Raw genomic sequence first — 24,273 nt, 5'->3', positions numbered from 1 at the left:
TCGTTACATTGTTTCACCAAATATAGCCAGAGATTGCAACTTTAATCGAACGTTATTAGAACGTTACAATATTCGTAGACATAAATGGCAACATCGATTTGCAGCCTGGACAGTCGCGTTTACACACGCACAAACTCGTTCTGCGCACATTCCGTATTGTCTGTCTTTCAACGTCTACGTCGATGCTGTTTGAGAATACGCCTTGCAGGATTAGCTGTGCATCTGTGTAGATTTTTGTGGGTCATGGGGGAAAGAGCAGGAGGTAAATAAAGAGACACGCGCTAATAAAAACGGGTAAAGATTTACTTTCAAACTCCGTAGCTTCGCTGGATTCGTAATGTGCCAGCTATTTGTTATTTTGTAAGCAGACAATTAGGAGAAGAGGAGAGTAGGAAGGTCTAGTCAGCAGTAAGTGGTGGTGAGTAGAACATTATGCTATCAATCGAATAATGGTCTGTCACATTTTTGTAGCTAACTTGCTAGCATTTGGTCATCAACATACATTGAAGCAAACAGGTAGCTAGCTAGCCACGTAGTTAGCTTTCAAGCGTTCACTTAATGTATTTTGCAAGCTCAACGCTCTCTAACTAAGCATAGCTAGCCAGTTAATTAGCTAGTTACACCCACTACACACTAGATACATTAGCTAGCTAGCATACAGTACATATATTGTGTAAAGTCCATGTTTAACGTTACAGTGCTAGCTGGGAGGACATTTATTGATGTAATGTGACCATATAAATGGAAATTGGCTAGGACATGCCTCCCCTTTGGCTTCTGTGCATGAACTATTGACATGGTGTAGTAGGATGTGTGCAGTATAGTAGCTAGTTAGTATAGTATATAGTAGCTATAGTACCTACTGCCTATCTGATGGCAATGGTTAGTTTTATGGTGCTCTTTGAATTCTCAACTGGTGGTTTTCAGGTAAAAGCATGGCAAAGCTAACCTTCAACTTGAGAAAGCATCATACCTTCATCATAACATTTTCATGCTCTCATTCTCAACTTGAGAAGCCAACCTATATTTTTCTGCAGAGCCAATATAGCTACAACATGCTGTCGTATAGTGTCAAGTATGACACATCACAAGGAATGCCTACTGATTGAATTAAACCCAGACACAGTCACTTATTTTGGGGCCGTGCATATTCATTATGACTGTCTCTTCTATCCGCAGCATTGCACATCACATGGAGTTGTGTGTGTAGACAGTGTTTAATAATATCTGTTTATAATCCTCTTACCAGAGCCCTAATCGTACAGCATCTGTTTGGGTCAGCAGAAAGAAATCCTTAAATCTAAACCCTACTGTAGCTACTGGACCACCTGTGGACAGGGTACAGTGTTGTCTCCCCTTATTTTCGGTAATATTACCTGCAGTTGTGTGTGGTGCCGTTACTTTTTGTATTGTAGTAAGACTGTGGAAATGGGCAAGGCTTAATTTTTCAGCTCCGGGGCTGACTGTGCATTATAGAAATTGTCATTATTGTATTTGTCTGAGAGGTTTAGTGAAGTTGAGTAGGCCACTATCTGTGTGCGTCTGTTGGCCTAGATAGTAGGTCAGCTATGTGAACAGCAGGTTTGTCTCTCTCTCCGACATTTCATTGCATTGACACACTGTTGTGGGGGAGAGGTCTGTGGATCAGGGAATATTACTACATCTTTGCAGTAGAGGGAGTTGCATTGTCTGCTGGTTGTCACCCTTGAATGTTTTCTTTCACTTAAAGGGCCAGGTGAGTAGTTAAAGAGTGAGTTAAAGACTGAAAAGCCAGTCGGAAGAGTGAAAGTGAAGCTCTAGGCTATTCTCAATCAGTCCTGTTGTGGAGCCATTCTTTGGCTGTTCGCTACATTGTTAGTATCCTTGGAGGGCATCAACCCTTTGGAATAGTGTGTGTGTGTGTGTTTAAAAGCCAACAGATAGATTAGGAGAGGACTATATGTCATTGGGCACCCAGGATGAGATTTCAATTTGGCCTGGCTAGCCCTCTCATCCTCAAATAGACCTCCATATCTCTCAAACAGCTCTCATGTTGCTTTGATTGATGTAAAAGGTTGAAAAGAGAGTGATGACGCACATCCAAACACAGCACAGGAGCTGGAGAAAGAGGATAGCCTAGCTGTAGTAGGAAGGTAAATGACTGCCAAACAGTGAGTGGACATCCACATTTTTTCCTTATGTTTTTCTTGATACCGGTACACCCTCTTTGTATTCAAATGGCTTATCCTGAGCTATCTTGCATGGGACCATGAATAGTGTTGGTGCCGGTCTATCTCTGCTTAATAGCTCACATGTGTTGTCTTGTTAGGCACCTCAACGAATGCAGAAAGAGTCTGGCACCCAGGCAGGACCCTGAATGTGATATTATCAAACAGAGTTAATTAGATGTGAAATGTTTGGAATGAACAAATACTTCCATCCATCATCTAATCGATAAGTCAATGTTTTTATTCACTTCTTCCTCTCTTCAGCTCTAAGGTGGTCTGATTGGATACGCCGCTGCCCGGTGTTGCCATGGCGATGCGGGAGCTGGTAGAGGGGGAGTGCGGGGGAGCCAATCCCCTCATGAAGCTGACGGGTCACATGACCCAGGAGGGAGGAGCTTGGAGGCACAGGTCAACGCCCACTGTGAGTAGTCACCTGTAGAAATTACAATAAGGAATGAATGGAATATGTACCGTAATCCATGTTCTATGTTTTGTATTTTCTTAGTTTGTTATTGACCATGTTGCATTGAGAGTTATTTTTCCTGGTCAACGGTGGTGCCCATCCAGGGCTCTAAATTGGTGCTGCCAACTTTAAAAAGTTAAGAGCACGACATGAAATTTATGAGCATCAGAACTTGTTGTGCCCTTTATAAAGTAATATGTAACACTGTAAAGACATTTGTTTATTATAAAAATTAAAACGAAATTACAAAGTAATTTGTGGACTATTAGGTTTCTTCATTGTGTAAAAGCACTATTTTCCTATTGAGATGCATTACATTGAAAATGGTACACTTTCTCTTTAAAAATGTCAGGTTTGTGATTGCTATGATCATTGATCTCCTGAAAAAGCTATGCCTTTTCCTTTCTTTCTGTGCCCCCAAATGTTTGGATATACTGGTAAAGTTACCAGGTTGTTAGCTAGCCAATGAGTTAACATGAATGAACAAAGTGTAAACAAATGGTTAACGACACGCGAGTACTTTTAGAACGGCCCACAAGATGGTACAGTGAGAGAGAAAAAGTATTTGATCCCCTGCTGATTTTGTACGTTTGCCCACTGACAAAGACATGATGAGTCTATAATTTTAATGGTAGGTTTATTTGAACAGTGAGAGACAGAATAACAACAAACAAATCCAGAAAAATGCATGTCAAAAATGTTATAAATTGATTTGCATTTTAATGAGGGAAATAAGTATTTGTCCCCTCTGCAAAACATGACTTAGTACTTGGTGGCAAAACCCTTGTTGGCAATCACAGAGGTCAGACGTTTCTTGTAGTTGGCCACCAGGTTTGCACACATCTCAGGAGGGATTTTGTCCCACTCCTCTTTGCAGATCTTCTCCAAGTCATTAAGGTTTTCGAGGCTGACGTTTGGCAACTCGAACCTTCAGCTCCCTCCACATATTTTCTATGGGATTAAGGTCTGGAGACTGGCTAGGCCACTCCAGGACCTTAATGTGCTTCTTCTTGAGCCACTCCTTTGTTGCCTTGGCCGTGTGTTTTGGGTCATTGTCATGCTGGAATACCCATCCACGACCCATTTTCTGCCCTGGCTGAGGGAAGGGTTCTCACCCAAGATTTGACGGTACATGGCCCCGTCCATCGTCCCTTTGATGCTGTGAAGTTGTCCTGTCCCCTTAGCAGAAAAACACCCCCAAAGCATAATGTTTCCACCTCCATGTTTGATGGTGTTCTTGGGGTCATAGGCAGCATTCCTCCTCCTCCAAACACGGCGAGTTGAGTTGATGCCAAAGAGCTCGATTTTGGTCTCATCTGACCACAACACTTTCACCCAGTTCTCCTCTGAATCATTCAGATGTTCATTGGCAAACTTCAGACGGCCCTGTATACGTGCTTTCTTGAGCAGGGGGACCTTGCGGGCGCTGCAGGATTTCAGTCTTTCACGGCGTAGTGTGTTACCAATTGTTTTCTTGGTGACTATGGTCCCAGCTGCCTTGAGATCATTGACAAGATCCTCCCGTGTATTCTACGAATAATCGCACCAACTGTTGTCACCTTCTCACCAAGCTGCTTGGCGATGGTCTTGTAGCCCATTCCAGCCTTGTGTAGGTCTACAATCTTGTACCTGACATCCTTGGAGAGCTCTTTTGTCTTGGCCATGGTGGAGAGTTTGGAATCTGATTGCTTCTGTGGATAGGTGTCTTTTATACAGGTAACAAGCTGAGATTAGGAGCACTCCCTTTAAGAGTGTGCTCCTAATCTCAGCTCGTTACCTGTATAAAATACACCTGGGAAAAGGGTGTCAAATACTTATTTCCCTCATTAAAATGCAAATCAATTTATAACATTTTTGACATATGTTTTTCTGGATTTTGTTGTTGTTATTCTGTCTCTCACTGTTCAAATAAACCTACCATTAAAATTATAGACTGATCATGTCTTTGTCAGTGGGCAAACGTACAAAATCAGCAGGGGATCAAATACTTTTTTCCCCCTCACTGTATATGAATGTAAAATGTGATCCGCTATAGGAAGATAAAAATGTTACACCTGTAATATGGGTCAGATGTTTTGACTTGGTTGGGCTATAAACAAGCCGTTTTAGCTGTAGTAATGGAGCAACCATGACATGATCGAATCTGCGCTCGCTTTTTTCTCAAAGGCACTCGGAAACAACAGTACAGCGAAGCCTTATTACAAGATCTATTATCTGGGAGATTTTTTTCCTAGTCGCATTGTGCTCCCAAAATAAAACTCCTGGTCGCACAGAAAAACATTGTCGCACTTTAGAGCCCTGGGCCCATCTACCCATACTTGAACAAGTTCATACATCATAGTTCGTTTGGAGCATACAACTTAGACGAGATACTACAACTTAGTTGTACTATAGCTTTCCCAAATATATCTCACAGTATCACTTTCATCCCTCTTTCTCCTAGATTCCCCCTACACCCATTGAAATAGCAACAGAAGAAGAGGTCTGTGCTCATATTACCTTCCCAGTCCTATTGATTCGAACTGTTGTGCTTTGTCTGCATATTCTAAAAAAGGAACATGAAAACACGTTTCATTCACGTGAGGTTTGTTAATCATAATTGAATAGGCTAGCGTTTGATGTCCTGTTCTGCATGTGTGTGTCCCAGTTGGTGAATGAGTTCATGCAGCAGGCGCCTCCACGGCCCCCTCACAGCTTTGACATGGGCCAGTTACTGGAGGAAATGCAGCAGATCGATCAGCAGAGCTACAGACAGGCTCCACAGAGAGGTACACACACACAGCAGTAATAGGTTACCTTATTATACTCTCCAACGCAGCAAAAGCAACACCGTTATAGATTTGCAGTGTGTCTGCCCAGCTGCATGGCAGCACTTCCATATTGTTACCCCACAGGCCTTGGAACATATGTTGACACTTCAAGACACCCTTTTATTATATTTTCCTCTATCTGCCATCCAAGTACTCGCACTGAAAAACACACTTTTTTGCCAATGTGTGAAGAAAACAACAACCTTTCCCTCCTGTCTTGTCCGTAGCTCCGGGTGTAGCTGCGTTGGCCCTGTCTGGTGATTGGACGTCTGAGTTTCTGTCGGGAGCGGATGCCGCCGCCGCCGCCTCATCAGGGCAGGCGGGACTTGGAGACCCAGCCGACGCTGATTGGACCAGAGAGTTCATCACTGATGGCACAGGTACATTTTTGGAATGTCAATGGTAGGCATAATTGCCAACCGTTTGTTTGAATGTACTTAGTGGCCACTACTTCTAACAAGTAGAGAAATAATCTGTATCTTACTCTCTTTCCCTTTCTCTTTCAGATCCCGGGCGTTGGGCAGAGGAGTATCTGGAGCAGTCAGAGGAGAAGCTATGGCTCGGAGACCTGGGAGAGAGGGAGCAAGAATGGTAATAATGGAGAGACAGAGAAAAAGAGGAGAGCAAGGGACATGTAGATAGATACAGTGAAATTCTGAGAAACCTTGAGAATGTTTACATTTACGTCATTTAGCAGACGCTCTTATCCAGAGCGACTTACAGTTAGTGCATACATTATTCTTTTTTTATTTTCATACTGGCCCCCCGTGGGAATCGAACCCACAACCCTGGCGTTGCAAACGCCATGCTCTACCTACTGAGCTACCTCCCTGCCGGCCATTCCCTCCCCTACCCTGGACGACGCTGGGCCAATTGTGCGCCGCCCCATTGGTCTCCCGGTTGCGGCCGACTACAGCAGAGCCTGGATTCGAACCAGGATCTCTAGTGGCACAGCTAGCACTGCGATGCAGTGCCTTAGACCACTGCGCCACTCGGGAGATATGTTCCAGAGAAGATGGTGCCATTGTGATGTTGAGCCGCCTTGGCCATAACATAGCTTTGTGGTAGTGAATAGAAGTCATTGCGTAACTCGAAGTCAAGAAAGAAAATGAAAGCCAGTAAATCCTGCACACAGGCTTTTAGTTTGTGTATTTAATGCGTTGACCCCATAAGTAGCAGTCATTTAATTAGGTATTCAAAAGTGCTTTTTGATTCCATCCTTAGTGGATATGTATTGTGAAAAGAGACAATACATTTCAATTACAATATATTTACAAGGACACAGTGTGATTATGTAAAAATTACATGGTCTCTTTAACCCACTTGTTCTTTAAAATGATCACTGTTTGACACTCAGTAAGCTGTCTAAATTAACCCTTTGATGTTAATGTTTGTCAATCCAATAGGACGAAAGAGTACCTACCAGGAGACGAACTGAAGCAAACAGCCAATGAGATGGTCGCAAAGGTCGATGACCCCAAGTTACAGAACACTGAGGTGTGTGTTTGTGTGTGTGTTTCCGTGTCGTGTGTGTTTCATACTTTTTTTCTACATATTTATCACCATACCCTTTCCCCATTCTTTGTCCATAGAAGTAATGTAGCTTTGTAATAACAGGATCATTGTAGCTGTAGCCGTTTCTTTTGAGTTGTGAGACTCTTCTTTGTAGTCAATTAGACATCAAAATGTTTCTTGGGAAAGCATTTTGCTGTGATGGACCGTAGTATCATGGTGACTTTAGAACTGTTTGTGTGGTATCCAATTCCTCTGTCATTATTTTGGATTTGGCTAAAGCACAAATGGATCTGATGACCAATTTAGGTCCATAAGCCATAATGGATATTGTGTCATTGTTATGTTGTTGTTGTGTTGCACTGTAGTTCCTGCGGTTCATTAGGCAGATTGGCGAGGGCAGTGTCACAGTGGAGGACAGAGCAGGCAAACAGCACACAGATAGAGCTCAGGCCAAGGAGGCTCAGAACTGGGCCTCCAACCTCAACCAGGTAGGAGCCAACTCCCAATGAGGACACAAGGGGAAGGGTGCAACTGTCAACCTACAGGGAGCCATCTTGGCTCAAGCTTCCTCATTTTGTGCCTCATGACCCCCATATCCCAGTATTCGGTGCAGACTCCTGCAACTGTTACTAACTACATAACCAAGTGATGGCCATGAACTTTTCTGTATGTGAGCCTTGCACTAGGCTGTGCAATGTATAATTTGGAAATGGTATATGTAGAAATAATTTATTGTGGAAAAGAGAGCCTTGTCCTTTCTATACATGCGATTTCTATCTGCCAACTTCTACCAATTAAAATCATCATAGCTGTTCCTGTCTTGAATCAGACTTCTAGTTCCCCTTGTCAAGTGAAGTCATGTTTTTAACAGGGTTGGGGCAAATCATTTTTCAATTCAGGTAGGGGATTGAAATATATTTTTATTTTTTTTAATTCATTATCATGAGTTGAATTCCAAGTCACTTCCTGAATTAGACCCCAGCCCTGGTGTTTACCCTTGAGTATGTAGTCATAGGAGTTCTCATGGTTGCCCTTTTAACTGTGACATCTACTTTTAAATAATAACCCCATTTTACCCTGCTGTGAACTCTTGGCTTTCCCCTCCTTTGATTAACAACCCCCATTCATTTGTACCAAATTAAAACACCTCCGTCCTCACCCCTCCCAAAACAAAAAACCCACCCCCAACGCCTCACACCTGCCACAAAACAATCCCGCCTCCCCCATTCTCTGCTCCCTGGTTGCCATAGTTCCTGGAGGAGTCTGGGGGAGGGACTCTACCCTTGACAACCCAAGAGTGGGATCAGAAGATTGCCAAAGCTAAGGCTAAACAGGCACATCAATGGGCTACTGTCGTCAGACAGGTAGGACCCCTGACGCCATGGCAACACTGCCCAGTGGCTCCGCAACCGGCTTTCTGCCAAGAAAGTTGCGTTGAGCTGATTATGTTTTTCATCAGCCTTTTTTGCAGTAGTTGGATGGCCGTTTTTAGGGGCAGCATTTTTTCTCCCCCTGTAGGTTTTCCCGTAGTTTCTTTGCACTTTGTATAAACCCAAGGAAGATACAACGCGCGTAAGCAAATAGTTTTCGCTGATTCAACTTGCATTAAGATTACAGCAATGACTTTAGAAAAGTGGTAAAGATGCCCTGCACTAGAGGTTTGTAGATTGTAGGGGAGAAAGGGAGTGGGAGAATGGGTGTGGTTCTCTGATGTGTTTTGCTTCTTCCCATTCCTTTATCTTGTCTTCCTCTCATCCCTCTTCCTCATCTTTTTCTGCTGCTCCTTTACTGTCACAACCTCAACGTCCCACTTTAAGTGTTGTTATAGAGGTACGTACAACTTGGTGTCCACGTCTGCCATTGCTACCTCTTCCTTCCTTCCTGTTCAGGTCTCAGTGGAGTCAGCGGAATCCTGGGTAGATGAGTTTGCCACAGCAGGTCCAGATTTCCAGCAAGCTAAAGCTGCTGTGGAGGTAAGCGAGAGACACCAGGGCGATACGAGTTAATACAGAACAATAAAATAGGAAAGATAACAGAATAATTATTTTTATCATCTTCCAAATTGTATCTCAAGAATAATTCCAGCCTATGCCCAAACATACTATACTGAACAAGCATATAAACGCAACATGCAACAATTCCAAAGATTTTACTGAATTACAGTTCATATAATGAAATCAGTCAATTGAAATAAATTCACTATGCCCTAATCTATGGATTTCACATCACTGGGCAAGGGCACAGCCATGGATGGGCCTTGGATGGCATAGGCCCACCCATTGTTGAGCCAGGACCACCCACTGGGGAGCCAGGCCCAGCCAATCAGGAGTTTTTCCCCACAAAAGGGCTTTCTTACAGACAGAAATACTCCTCAGCCTCCCTCAGACGATCCCGCAGGTGAAGAAGCTGGATGTAGAGGTCCTGGGCTGGCGTGGTTACACGTGGTCTGCGGTTGTGAGGCTGGTTGGATGTACTGCCAAATTGACGAAAATACGTTTGAGGCGGCTTATGGTAGAGAAATGGACATTCAATTATCTGGCAACAGCTCTGGTGGACATTCCTGCAGTCAGCAAGCCAATTGCTGTTGTATGACAAAACTGCACATTTTAGAGTGGCCTTTTATTGTCCCCAGCACAAGGTGCACCTGTGTAATGATCATGCTGTTTAATCAGCTTCTTGAAATGCCACACCTGTCAGATGGATGGCGTATCTTGGCAAAGGAGGGAGAAATGCTCACTAACATTGAAGTAAAGAAATATGTGCACAAAATTTGAGAGAAATAAGCTTTTTGTGCGTATGGAAAATTCCTGGGATCTTTTATTTCAGCTCATGAAACATGGGACCAGCACTTTACATGTTGCGTTTATATTTTTGTTCAGTATATATTAAGCTCTTTACATATACTATATTGCACTAATATGCCATTGCACATTTTCACTTCACACATCAGGTAATTACCATGTATCATTAGCTTAAAGTACACTGTATATAGAACCTTTATCCAAGTTCACATTGGCCCTTGGATGTCCCCTAAAAATAGTGGTTTGGACCAAAGTTAATGTTAAGGGGGATTCCCACAGCAACTTTATGATGGTGATGCCCTGATTTCTTAGGGCAGTTACCTGCCCAGCACCCCCATAATTTGACCCTTGACTTTGACATTGTGATTGTTCCTCTGCGTCAGAGCGACGTGGACTTCTGGGAGAAGCTGCAGCAGGAATGGGAGGAGATGGCGAAGAGAGACGCAGAGAGTCACCCCTGGCTCTCCGACTTTGACCAGATGCTCAGCAGCTCCTACGACAAGGTACCTGACCTAGCTTCCTATCCACCTGTATAAGTGGTGTTGGAGGGCCAGTAGCAGGCACTCTTTCCTCTGGTCTAAAAAAATATCCCAATGCCCCAGGGCGGTGATTGGGGACATTGCTCTGTGTAGGGTGCCGTCTTTCGGATGGGATGTTTAACGGGTGTTCTGACTCTCTGTGCTCACTTAAGGTCCCATGGCACTTATCCTAAGAGTAGGGGTGTTAACCCCGGTGTCCTGGCTAAATTCCCAATTTGGCCCTCATATCATCATGTCCACCTAATCATTCCCAGCTTCCAATTGGCTCATTAATCCCCCTTCCTCTCCCATGTAACTATTCCCCAGGTTGTTGCTGTAAATGAGAATGTGTTCTCAGTCAACTTACCTGGTAAAATAAGTTTTTATAAAAAAAGGGCCCGTATTCACAGTCTCATTAGGAGTGCTGATTAAGGATCAGTTTTGCCTTTTAGATCACAATGAATAAGATCAGCATTCCTACCTGTCCAGGCTAGAAAATCTGCCTTGTCTGCTAAGTTGCTCTTCATGATTTCTCTCTCTCTCTCTCTCTCTCTCTCTCTCTCTCTCTCTCGTCTCTCTCTCTCTCTCTCTCACCCCCCTCCCTCCAGGGGTACCAGTTTGAGGATGACAACCCGTACCTGTCCCACCAGGACCCCCTGGCTGAGGGGGTGAGGAGGATGGAGGCAGGGGACATCCCTGGGGCCGTGCGTCTGTTTGAGAGTGCCGTACAGCGAGAACCAGACAACCAACTGGTGAGACCCTCATTAATAACTGATATAATAACATCTCAAGCAGGGACGGCCTGTTCAATAGGGCGATATGGGCGACGCACTGCCAAACGGGAAAAGGAAGGGATTTTTTTTCTAATCAATTATATCACGGCAACAGTAGTTATCAGTGTTGTAATCTATACGTCTGATCTGCCACAGTGCCACACTGCCACTAAATGTCGAATCAGGCTAAAGTCGTGCTTCAAATGGCTCCACCCCCTTTTTGGGGCGATTTCAGTCAGATTGAAAATCGCCCAGAACTTCTGTCATAGACTCCCATGTAAAATCTATTTTTTTCAAATTTCAGAGCCTTCAATACAATCTCAATGGGTGTCTGTGGGCTTGCACTTACGCGCTTTCGTCACATGAACGTAACTAAGAAAAGAGAGGGTAGCAGCGTCAATCAATTCACTACTACTATCAACATGGCTAGGCTTCAGTGCAACTCGGTTGTGTCTTTCAAAGAATTTCCTTTTTGTCGGCGAACAAATGAAGATAAATTGGCAACGAAACAATTAGGACCTCCCAGACCAAATTTAATAATTCAACAGGTTTCTACTAAAGGGGGAAGTCCTACACCCGAGGATTTTCCAAAAATTGGTATGAACGAAAAACCTGGCTAGCAGGCTGCGATGTAGCTAATGCAGTTTTCTGCTACCCCTGCTTACTCATTCACCCTGAAGGCGGCACGGCAGACAGCACCGCTTGGACAGCGACTGGTGTAACCGACATGCACCATCTTTCAGAAAAGATTAAGAAACATGAGCTGTCAAAGACCCACATGGATAGCTGTTTGAGAATTTCTGCTTTGGGGAGAGTGAATATTGCCACTCAACTGGATGAGGGATACAGGCTAGCTGTCCGCCGCCACAACGATGAGGTTAGCAAGAACCGCCATATCCTCAGCCGGCTAATCCAGTGTGTGAAGTTTTGCGGCGTGTTTGAGTTAGCTTTGCGAGGCAAAGATGAAACTGAGGGCTCCACCAACCCTGGTATTTTTCTTGGACTTGTCAACTTTGTGGCACAATTAGATGAGGTGTTTGATGACCATCTTAAAAATGCTAAAGTTTTCAAGGGCACATCAAAGACCATTCAAAACGAGCTACTGGAGTGTATGCTAGCGGTCACGAGGGAACATATTGTGGAGGAGGTGAAGTCGGCGAACTTCGTAGCTATCCAAGCTGACGAGACCACGGACGTTTCTACACAGACACAGTTGGTGCTTGTGCTGAGGTACATAGATAGCAAGCACAAAGTGCAGGAGCGATTTTTTGAGTTCCTTCCCATCTCGGAATCAACCTCAGTCTCAATCGCCAGTGTACTTTTGGAGAGACTGAACGGTCTTTTGCCGATGACGAAAAGTCAAACTCATTGCGCAAGCTTACGATGGAGCCAGTGTGATGAGGGGAGAGAAGGCTGGTGTGCAGAAAAAGGTGCGTGAGCATTTCAAGAATGCCCATTACGTGCATTGCTATGCGCATCAGCTGAATTTGATCATGCAGCAAGCTACTTCTCGCATCAAAAAAGTGAACATTTTCTTTTCCGATCTGAGCGGGATTACAACTTTTTTTCCCGGTCACCCAAACGCACCAGCATTCTTGACCAGACTGTTGCACGAAGACTGCCCAGACCTTCATCCACACGGTGGAACTTCAACAGCAGAGTCGTGAACACTGTCTACGAGAATCGAGACGACCTAATAGAATGTTTTGAAGCCATCCGGACGGGTTCATTGGGTTCATTTGACCAGGGCACAGTGAGAGAGGCATCTGGCTACGTGAGGATGCTGCATGATGAAGATTTTATTTTTTTTCCTGCGGCTTTTTCACAAAATCATGCCCCACGTCGACATTCTGTACCAGAAGCTACAGAAGAAGGACATCGATGCTGTCTTTATCAAAAGTGCCCTCGACAGCTTCACAAGCAGTGTGCAGGCCATAAGGTAAGATTAAACAATATCATTCGATCTTTCTCAAAGCAGAGCTTTATTTGAAAATGTATGCATGAAAGGAGACTGCATTTGTGTTTGAAATTACATTATTCTCATTATATATGGCCAGTGGTGTAATCTATTTTATTTTATATACTATGTGTACTGTGCAGTGGTGCTCATAAGTGTATGAACACATTCTAAAGTTGACTAAAAAGAGGAATAAAAAAATAAAAAAATAATCTTTTGGAAATTTATCTTAATGACTTAATTAAAAAAAGTTGGAAAATCCAACCTTTATGGACACCAATTTTCTTTTCTTTTTTATTCCTCTTTTTAGTCAACTTTAGCATGGGATCATAAGCTTATGAGCACCACTGTATACTGTGCTGAACATCCAGGCTATGTGAGACACAAAGGCTAACTTAAACACTAAAGACTTTATGCATCCCTGCCCATTTTAAGTGGAACTGAAGTATTTGTACTATACATCATGGATACATTGCATATACCTGTGCATCACATAGACAACAATACTGTACAAAGCCAACAAACACATTGGTCTGTTTGCCTTCAGGGACTCCTCTCAACAGCAGCTGCAAGAAGCAACAGGAGCCAAAAGACCCAGAACAGCTTTGAGAGAAGAGGAGAAGCAGAGGCTGTCTGAAGAGGTCTGCAACACCATCCTGGATCACATCAAAGAAAGGTTCTCTTTCTCTGGCCACCTTGTGAGTGCTACCTTACTGCAAGCAGACATGTTTGAAAGGTACTGCCATTCATTTCCTGATGAGGCTCTGAATGCCACTGTGAATGCATACCCCATGCTGAGCAAGGCAAAGCTCAAGACAGAACTATCTCTGATCTATGAGAATCCTGAATTCAAGGGAGGCTGTGGTGCACTGGCACTGTACCAGGTTCTCATGAGCTACAACCTCCAGGAGACGTTCTCTGAGACTGTGACTCTGTTGAACATCCTCATAACTACTCCCATGACAACAGCTGAAGCTGAGAGATGTTTCTCAACTTTGACACGAGTTAAGACATTCCTGCGAAATTCAATGGGCCAGGAACGTCTGAATGCACTGGCCATGCTTTCCATGGAGAGGGAACTAGTCCTCAGCATGCCTGATTTCAATGAGAAAGTCATTGAACGCTTTGCTGTATTGAAACAGAGAAGAGAACAGTTTCAGTACAAGTAATGTAGCCTCTCTCTCTCTTTGTCCCTCCCTCCCTGTCTCTTTAACACACACACGCCCAAATCAGTTCACAGTTGATGTTGTTTAAAATAGTTATTTTTCATTTTAAAAAAAGTAAAACAAAAAAAAATATCTGTTCATGTTCATTTTTACAAATCTATACAATTGGCCAGAATATGGTTGTTCATATTTACAAATCTATACAATTGGCCAGAATATGGTTGTTCATTTTTACAAAGCCATACAGATAGCTGTGTTTACCTTTTCTAGAAATTACTTTCAAATTCTGTTTTCAAGCAAAATGTCTATCACTGTTCATTTTCACAAATCTATACAAGAGGGCAGAATATGGAAGTCTATAAAAATGTCTTATTACCAATAACTTGCATCAATGTTTTCAGTAGCCTCTATCAAAAGCTCCTGCTTGCTTGTTGTGAATTATGCTCAGGTGCACATATTTCCAATTCAACCATGAGGCAAAAAATGTGGTAAAAGCTCTTGTTGATCCTGCAATCTGAACAAATACCAAGATGCTGTATTTTCAGCTGATATTTCATTTGTTTATGGAAATGCATATTGTTTATGCAGTGTTGAGGAATGTGAAAGAACACCCTTGATTATTTTTACTGTGATAACTTATTTTGATTTTGTAAGCCAACACTTTTGAGATCAGTCAATAAATGCTTCTGGTATTGACTTATATGCTGCCCCTGTCTTCATGTTGTTGCTGGACATATCTTTTTAAAAATGTGTGTAGGTCACCTAAATCATCAGAAAAATTGCCCCCCCTGAGAATTTTTTCAGGAGCCGCCACTGATCTCAAGGTGAAATTATTTCTGGCTAACAAGTGCTGGCGACTAAGTGGGTTCTTTCCTACCCTGCTAGCATTAGGTGGGTGAAGAGATAAAGAGAACTAAGCACTCACACACTTTCTTTCCCACTTCTTTTTTTTTTTTAGGCATGGCAATATCTGGGAACCTGTCAGGCAGAGAACGAACAAGAGTTTGCAGCCATCAGTGCCCTCCGCAGGTAAAGAGATGGAATAGCAGCCTCACTGACTGGAGAGAAGTCCCTGGTTATGTCCCAAGTGGCACCCTATTCCCTATATAGGGCACCCATAGGGCTCTGGTCAAAAGTAGTGCACTATATAGAGCAGGGGTGTCAAACTCATTTTGACCCGGGGGTCACGTTCTGTCTTCAACAAGGTCCGGAGGGCCGGACTGAAAATGTGTTCTTTCCTTGCTGTCAAAAAATGGTCCTTTGTTAACCTCTACGGGATTGGTGTCCCGTATATGGGACGGTTGAGCTAATGTGCGCTAATGTGATAAGCATGACTGTTGTAAGTAACAGCAAACTTTCCAGGACATAGACATGTCCTATATGGGCAGAAAGGTTAAATTCTTGTTAATCTAACTGCACTGTCCAATTTACAGTAGCTATTACAGTGACAAATTACCATGTTATTGTTTGAGGAGAGTGCACAACAACAAAAAACTTGTCATGGCAACTGGTTTGATACATTCACCTCTGAAGGTAAATAATGTACTTACATTCAGTTATCTTGCTCTGATTTGTCATCCTAAGGGTCCCAGAGATAAAATGTAGCATAGTTTTGCTTGATTCAAATGTAGGGACTGGGTTCTACAGTTTGAACCCCTGCGGTCTCTTGCTCCACACCCACCCCGCCCGGCCATCTAGATGTGTGGAAGTTAGTGTATAAGCTAATGATCCATCAGGTATGACATTCTTGGGAGTGTGTATACTTACATTTTGTATTACCATATCACGTACTTGAAAATGTATCAATTGACGAATTCGGCACATTTGGGCAGACTTGATACAAAATAGTCCAGTATTGCAATGCTTCACTGGATCAATCTGAAACTTTGCACACACACTGGTGCAATATTATATTAAAATAAAATAATAAAAAATAATATGCCATTTAGCAGACGCTTTTATCCAAAGCGACTTACAGTCATGTGTGCATACATTTTTGTGTATGGGTGGTCCCGGGGATCGAACCCACTACCTTGGCGTTACAAGCGCCGTGCTCTACCAGCTGAGCTACAGAGGACTACAGTGAGCTACAGTGGCCTTTCTCTTGCATTTCAAAGATGATGGAGGGGGGAAAGAAAACACATGTTTTTTTGTTTGTATTATCTTTTACCAGATCTAATGTGTTATATTCTCCTACATTAATTTCACATTTCCACAAACTTCAAAGTGTTTCCTTTCAAATGGTATCAAGAATATGCATATCCTTGCTTCAGGTCCTGAGCTACAGGCAGTTAGATTTGGGTATGTAATTTTAGACAAAAATTGAAGAAAGGGTCCGATCTTTAAGAGGTTAATTGTTTTTGGAGTTTTTTATGCTCACTGATTGTCTAGCTTTTGTTTCAGTGATTGTTAGCAAGCTGGAAACTGTATAAATGTAGGTCCATTATAAACTGAACAAAAATATAAACGCAACATGCAACAATTTCAACGGTTTTACGGAGTTACAGTTCATATAAGGAAATCAGTCATTTGAAATAAATTCATTAGGCCCTAATCTATGAATTTCACATGACTGGGTAGGGGCGCAGCCATGGGTGGGCCTGCGAGGGCATATGAGCCAGAACAACCCATTGGGGAGCCAGGCCCAGCAAATCAGAATGACTTTTTCCCTACAAAAGGGCTTTATTACAGACAGGAATACTCCTCAGTTTCATCAGCTGTCTGGGTGTCTGGTCTCAGAGATCCCGCAGGTGAAGAAGCTGGATGTGGAGGTCCTGGGCTGGCGTGGTTACACGTTGTGGTATAGACGTACTGCCAAATTCTCTAAAACGACGTTATGGTATAGAAATTAACATTACATTCTCTGGCAAAAGCTCTGGTAGACATTCCTGCAGTCAGCATGCTAATTGCACACTCTCTCAAAACTTGAGACATCTGTGGTATTGTGTTGTGTGACAAAACTGCACATTTTAGAGTGGCCTTTTATTGTCCACAGCACAACATGCACCTGTGTAATGATCAGTGGTGGAAAAAGGACCCAATTGTCATACAAGTAAAGATACCTTAATAGAAAATGACTAAAGTGAAAGTTACCCAGTAAAATTATATTTGAGTAAAAGTCTAAATGTATTTGGTTTTAAATATACTTAAGGATCAAAGTAAATGTAATTGGTAAAATATACTTAAGTATCTAAAGTTAAAGTATAAATCATTTCAAATTCCTTATATTAAGCAAACCACACGGCACCATTTTCTTGTTTTTAAAATTTACGGATAGCAAGGGGCACACTCCAACACTCAGACATCATTTACAAACAAAGCAGGTGTTTAATGAGTCCACTAGATCAGAGGCAGTAGAGATGACCAGGGATGTTCTCTTGATAAGTTTGTGAATTAGACTATTTTCCTGTCCTGCTAAGCATTCAATATGTAACGAGTACTTTTGGGTGTCAGGGAAAATGTATGGAGTAAAAAGTACATAAGTTTCTTTAGGAATACAGTGAAGTAAATTTAAAAGTTGTCAGATATAAGTAGTAAAGTACAGATACCCCAAAAAACTACTTAAGTAGTACTTTCAAGTATTTTCACTTAAGTACTGTACACCACTGGTAATCATCATGCTGTTTAATCAGCTTCTTGATATGCCATACCTATCAGGTGGATGGATTATCTTGGCAAAGGAGAAATGCTCACTAACAGGAATGTAAAGATATTTGTGCACAAAATTTGAGAGAAATAAGCTTTTTGTGCATATGGAAAATATTTTATTTCAGTTCATGAAACATGGGACCAACACTTTACATGTTGCGTTTATATTTTAGTTCACCATTTCGATTTTTTGGGTCGGTCATTTTAAAGTATACAGTGGGGAGAACAAGTATTTGATACACTGCCGATTTTGCAGGTTTTCCTACTTACAAAGCATGTAGAGGTCTGTAATTTTTATCATAGGTACACTCCAACTGTGAGAGACGGAATCTAAAACAAAAATCCAGAAAATCACATTGTATGATTTTTAAGTAATTAATTTGCATTTTATTGCATGACATAAGTATTTGATACATCAGAAAAGCAGAACTTAATATTTGGTACAGAAACCTTTGTTTGCAATTACAGAGATCATACGTTTCCTGTAGGTCTTGACCAGGTTTGCACACACTGCAGCAGGGATTTTGGCCCACTCCTCCATACAGACCTTCTCCAGATCCTTCAGGTTTCGGGGCTGTCGCTGGGCAATACGGACTTTCAGCTCCCTCCAAAGATTTTCTATTGGGTTCAGGTCTGGAGACTGGCTAGGCCACTCCAGGACCTTGAGATGCTTCTTACGGAGCCACTCCTTAGTTGCCCTGGCTGTGTGTTTCGGGTCGTTGTCATGCTGGAAGACCCAGCCACGACCCATCTTCAATGCTCTTACTAAGGGAAGGAGGTTGTTGGCCAAGATCTCACAACACATGGCCCCATCCATCCTCCCCTCAATACGGTGCAGTCGTCCTGTCCCCTTTGCAGAAAAGCATCCCCAAAGAATGATGTTTCCACCTCCATGCTTAACGGTTGGGATGGTGTTCTTGGGGTTGTACTCATCCTTCTTCTTCCTCCAAACATGGCGAGTGGAGTTTAGACCAAAAAGCTATATTTTTGTCTCATCAGACCACATGACCTTCTCCCATTCCTCCTCTGGATCATCCAGATGGTCATTGGCAAACTTCAGACGGGCCTGGACATGCGCTGGCTTGAGCAGGGGGACCTTGCGTGCACTGCAGGATTTTAATCCATGACGGCGTAGTGTGTTACTAATGGTTTTCTTTGAGACTGTGGTCCCAGCTCTCTTCAGGTCATTGACCAAGTCCTGCCGTGTAGTTCTGGGCTGATCCCTCACCTTCCTCATGATCATTGATGCCCCACGAGGTGAGATATTGCATGGAGCCCCAGACCGAGGGTGATTGACCGTCATCTTGAACTTCTTCCATTTTCTAATAATTGCGCCAACAGTTGTTGCCTTCTCACCAAGCTACTTGCCTATTGTCCTGTAGCCCATCCCAGCCTTGTGCAGGTCTACAATTTTATCCCTGATGTCCTTACACAGCTCTCTGGTCTTGGCCATTGTGGAGAGGTTGGAGTCTGTTTGATTGAGTGTGTGGACAGGTGTCTTTTATACAGGTAACGAGTTCAAACAGGTGCAGTTAATACAGGTAATGAGTGGAGAACAGGAGGGCTTCTTAAAGAAAAACTAACAGGTCTGTGAGAGCCGGAATTCTTACTGGTTGGTAGGTGATTAAATACTTATGTCATGCAATAAAATGCAAATTAATTACTTAAAAATCATACAATGTGATTTTCTGGATTTTTGTTTTAGATTGCGTCTCTCACAGTTGAAGTGTACCTATGATAAAAATTACAGACCTCTACATGTTTTGTAAGTAGGAAAACCTGCAAAATCAGCAGTGTATCAAATACTTGTTCTCCCCACTGTATATTTGTTGTTTTAGTAAAACCACCCATGGGCCTCATTGAATTGGCTTGTATGTTTGACACCCCTGAAATAGAGAACAAGGGTTCCTTTTGGGACGTAGCTCCTGTGTGACATTAAGAGTATGTCATGAAGTATGTACTTATATTTTATTTATGAATACATGTTTTATGTGTGGCTTGAATAGAAAGATGCTATGATAAGCATGGGTGGGAAATGGGAAGTCCTTGAAGTTACATGATGCCTGTGACGACTTGTTGCAGTAGTGTTGGCTGACATTTTCTCGGGTTCTCTTACCTTTCTCTCTTTTTTTCTCTCTTGCTCTCTCCTCTTCTCTCGCTGTTAGATGCATAGAGTTGAAGAAGGACAACCTGACCGCTCTGATGGCACTGGCCGTCAGTTTCACCAACGAATCGCTGCACAGGCAGGCCTGTGAGACCCTTCGCGATTGGCTGAGGCACAACCCCGCGTACCGGCCAGTCTTGGAGCAGAGTGAACGGGAGCGAGAGAAGGACGGAGAGGCCAGAGAGAGGGAGAGATTTGGCTCACTGCTGCCAGAGTGAGTGGACCTTTTCATTGTGTAGAAATGTGGTGTGCATGTATATTCAGCATATACTTATAACTCTTAATCAATATAACACCAAATGAAAGGCAGAAAGATGCTAAATATGCAATACAGGAAGTTCTTCTGTATTTTCGAATGTTTTATATGTTACGAAAACATGTAATATTTTAAGCCATCTCCCTCCTTCTTTTTTCCCCATTTCTGTGCCTCCCTCCTTCCTCCCCCACTCTCAGATCTTTGTTTACAGAGGTGCAGTCCCTGTTCCTCAGTGCGGCGAACTCTGAACCCGCCCGCGTCGACCCCCAGTTACAGTGTGGCCTGGGAGTCCTCTTCAATCTGAGCGGGGAGTATGACAAGGCCGTGGACTGTTTCACCGCAGCCCTCTCTGTCACACCACAGGTACACTAGCAGGTTATCCACTTCAGAGCAGTAACTCTTGCCAATCTGTGGTTCATGTGTGTGGAGAATAAACACGCTTGATTATAATTTGCTTAACTTTATACTGTTTAAATAAAATTGATAAATTCAAACATTTTCGAATACATGCATCCTTCCTTGAAGTAATTTCTGATCTGTATGCTAATGGTCACCTGAAAGCAATTGGGGCCACGTCATTGTAAAAATAATTGTGAGCAACCTTTTATTTTGTTTTCAGAGGGGGGGTTATTGGTACAAAAACAATCAAAGAAATGCATACAAAGATAACCCCAACCCCAAACCATCTTAAAGCCAACATTTGTTTCGCAGCAGTGCTGCCTGCCAGCAGTAATCTTCTCTGATTGATTGAGATATTCAAGGGGCTATAATCGTTAAGTAACATAATAGATGCAAAGCGTATAATATTTTTATTCATGCACTTCGAAATGAATATTTTTACTTTGCCCCAGAAGCATTTAACCTCAGCGCACTCCCACATCATATGAATGTAATGTATTTTACTTATTGGTTTAGAAGTAGCTTCAGACTGAACATCTACTTACTCAGTTGCAGGTTGGGTGGTATTTTCAGGTTTCTCCGGAGCTTCTTCTGCTGATTGTTAGTTTGCTAGAAAGTTTGCTGGATAGTCCTTGGCAGGAAGTAATTTTTTCTAAAATCAAGGTTGTATGTTAGAATTTTTCAATTTGGAGTGAAGGTAATGCAGAGGGTCGTTTTCTGTATAGGTCCTTGTGGAAAAAATCAAAATGTATCCAACTCTAATTCAAATTGTTAGCAAAAAATTCAGGAGCTCATCTCTCTGTCTGTCTCCCTCTCTCTCTCAGGACTATCTGCTGTGGAATAAACTGGGCGCCACCCTGGCCAATGGAAGCCGCTCAGAGGAGGCTGTTGCCGCCTACAGGAGGGCGCTGGAACTGCAGCCAGGCTTCATCCGCAGTCGGTACAACCTGGGAATCAGCTGTGTCAACCTAGGAGCCCACAGGTGAGAGGGAGAGCCTTTTGTGGCCAGAGATGCAACATTTTGTAAGAACAAAATTCACACAACAGTTTTTTTTTTATATATATAATGTTCGATCCAAACCACTTGAAACACTGCACTTTCTTATGTACGTCAAAGGTAATTTTGACTTTACATTTACATTCTAGTCATTTTAGCAGACGCTCTTATCCAGAGTGACTTACAGTTAGTGAGTGCATACATTTTCATACTGGCCCCCCCGTGGGAAACAAACCCACAACCCTGGCGTTGCAAGTACCATGCCTACCAACTGAGCTACAGGGGACCTTTACATAATGTATTAACTTTATTCACAATATAATAATTTTTGCCTTAATACAAATCTTTTGGATGCACCACAATGACACTTGCAAGTTGACCCCTATTCTCTTCCTGGTTCACAGAGAGGCCGTGGAGCACTTCCTGGAAGCCCTGTCCCTGCAGCGCCAAGCGTCGGGGGACGGCGAGACGGTCGGTGCAAGCCGGGGCCCGGGAGGCGCCGCAGCCACCATGATGTCCGACAACATCTGGTCCACCCTGCGCATGGCCTTAAGCATGATGGGAGAGAGCTCGCTATACGCGGCGGCCGACCGGCGAGACCTCGACACGCTGCTCTCCCACTTCTGTCAGAGGGAGGGGGAAGCGGTGGGGGAATGAAGGCGCGGGAGGGCCGAGGGAGGGAGAGGGGCAGGAGGAGAGGTGATAGAGTGCGAGTGCTCACTTAGGGGAGGAAGGTGTCTGGGAGAGGTAGAGGGAGAAAAAGAGGAGAGAGAGAAGTCCCCTCCACAAACAACCCCCTAGCCCCTAACCCTATAAGCACTTCATATAGATCTGAAATGATTGGATAGGTATAAACAACACGGAAGTAGCTCCATACGTAGCATTTCTGCCATCTTGCTTATAACTATCAGGGTTGGTGTCAGTTTACTTCCTGAATTGAAATGGAACTGACTCCAACCCTGATACCTATCCAATCCTTTCAGGAAGAGAGGGAGGATGATGTATGACAAGGGGAGAGTAGTCTGAAAGGGAGGAGAGGTGAGAGAGACATTTGTTGTGACTATCAGCAACAAAGGGAAATGCGGAGTATACACCAGGTGTATTGAATACATACTATTTCCTCCCCTGATCACTCTAACATAGCCTGGTTGCCAGTTGGTTCCTTCGTTGTCATTATCACGTTTGACACAAAGCAGAAACAGACTGGCACACAGGCTAGTTCCCAAACGTCTGGTTAGTTACCCTCTGTCCTCAGCAACTGGTGCAGGGACGTTCTTGTTGTGTTCCTCATAATCAGAGGCATCATCATGCCTTTGAATCTGAGGAGGCACGTGACACCCTTAGTTTCACTCAGCCCTATGAACTAAGGATGTATACATTAAATGTATACTAGTGCAAAGTTTGTACCTTATGTTTTCCAGAGGGAATAAAACACTGACGTGGTACAGCAAAAGATCAAGTTGAGATTAATGTTACTGTAATGTATAGAAAAGATAGGACCATGTTTGTTTGGAGGATCTTTGTTTTTCCTGTTTTATTCCCCCATGAAAATAAGAAGTTCAAAGTTTGGATTAGTCGAATACTTAGCAAACCTGGCTTACTGATTACGAATCAATTGCTGAAGATGAAAAGAGACCATTACAGTAATATAGATATCTGGCTTTGGAGCAGGGGTGCTGAACTCCGGTCCCTGAGAGCCATAGTCTGTCTGTTTTTCGTTATTTTATTTTGATCACAGAATGAATTATACTCGGGTACTCAGTCCAATCAATGAAGTACTCGAGAGAAAGGAAAGACTGCTGACATGAGTTGTACACACCAGAGTCGAATTCACTAGTAGGAACCCAACGGAAGCAAACAGGGAGGGACCTACCTGAATTTGTCTGATAAGAAACGCTTGTTTTCATTTTCTGTCGCTACGGTGTGCAAGAATAAATATGACTCCGCTTTGGACAGAGGATGACATCAGTCATACCGAAAGAGGGGTCTTTGCACTCCTTCCCTCCCTCAACCATTTTTTCTTCAGTCAAATGCTCTTGTTGTAAAAAATAATTAGCTTAATTGTAAAATAATGCTTTTTGCCATATTGTCTGTATGATAATTATTGTACTGTTTTCAAAATAGTTAACCAGACTGTAATGATTATTCATGTGATATTCAGCAATAAAGCCTACTTTTCATGTTTGTGTGAAAGAAAGGGCAGTATTTCCCATATTTGTATTTTCCTTGACCAGTTGCAGGATAGCAGACGCAAATAGACCGAAAAGACAAAGGCTGCTTTTACAACACGAAACAGCAAATGGTCAATGCAGTTAGTTCATTCAGCCTAGAGGATCTGCTAGAGGGACTTCTTTGTATTGCACATATCCAGCTCTTTCTATGAATAGTAAGTAGCACTCAACAAGTGGACAAGTACTTGAAAGGACGAAGAGGTAAGAATTCGGCGTTCAAATATGTTGCATTGGCCAACATTGACGATTATCAAACAGGATCAAGTTCAAATGTATGCCTGCGATTTCTATCTGCCAACGTAAATCATCATAGCTGTACCGGTCTTGAATCAGACTTCCAGTTCCCCTTGTCAAGTGAAGTCATATGT

The 24,273-nt window shown here is 42.9% G+C and overlaps 1 protein-coding gene across 6 annotated transcripts; it reads left to right on the top strand.

The window, feature by feature from the left end:
* Window positions 1–14: 14 nt before the first annotated feature.
* pex5 (peroxisomal biogenesis factor 5) lies at window positions 15–23,858 on the top strand. 6 transcript variants are annotated; one of them, XM_041875697.2, is made up of 18 exons: window positions 15–294; window positions 1,250–1,366; window positions 2,472–2,628; window positions 5,114–5,152; window positions 5,318–5,438; window positions 5,708–5,860; window positions 5,987–6,071; window positions 6,887–6,977; window positions 7,361–7,483; window positions 8,246–8,359; window positions 8,885–8,968; window positions 10,180–10,299; window positions 10,923–11,066; window positions 15,169–15,239; window positions 20,024–20,236; window positions 20,476–20,641; window positions 21,502–21,659; window positions 22,079–23,858. In XM_041875697.2, the coding sequence occupies exons 3-18, from the start codon at window positions 2,515–2,517 to the stop codon at window positions 22,329–22,331; spliced, it is 2,049 nt and encodes a 682-aa protein (XP_041731631.1). In that variant the 5' UTR covers window positions 15–294; window positions 1,250–1,366; window positions 2,472–2,514; the 3' UTR covers window positions 22,332–23,858. The 6 variants fall into 6 exon arrangements, with proteins under 6 accessions (XP_041731631.1, XP_041731629.1, XP_045073676.1 ...); XM_041875695.2 differs by having other exon boundaries at window positions 15–418; XM_045217741.1 differs by lacking the exon at window positions 1,250–1,366.
* Window positions 23,859–24,273: the final 415 nt, after the last annotated feature.

Source organism: Coregonus clupeaformis, unplaced genomic scaffold, assembly GCF_020615455.1.
Source record: "Coregonus clupeaformis isolate EN_2021a unplaced genomic scaffold, ASM2061545v1 scaf1211, whole genome shotgun sequence".
Taxonomy (NCBI): domain Eukaryota; kingdom Metazoa; phylum Chordata; class Actinopteri; order Salmoniformes; family Salmonidae; genus Coregonus; species Coregonus clupeaformis.
Note: the sequence above shows the minus strand (reverse complement) of the source record. Positions and strands in the feature narration are given on the sequence as shown.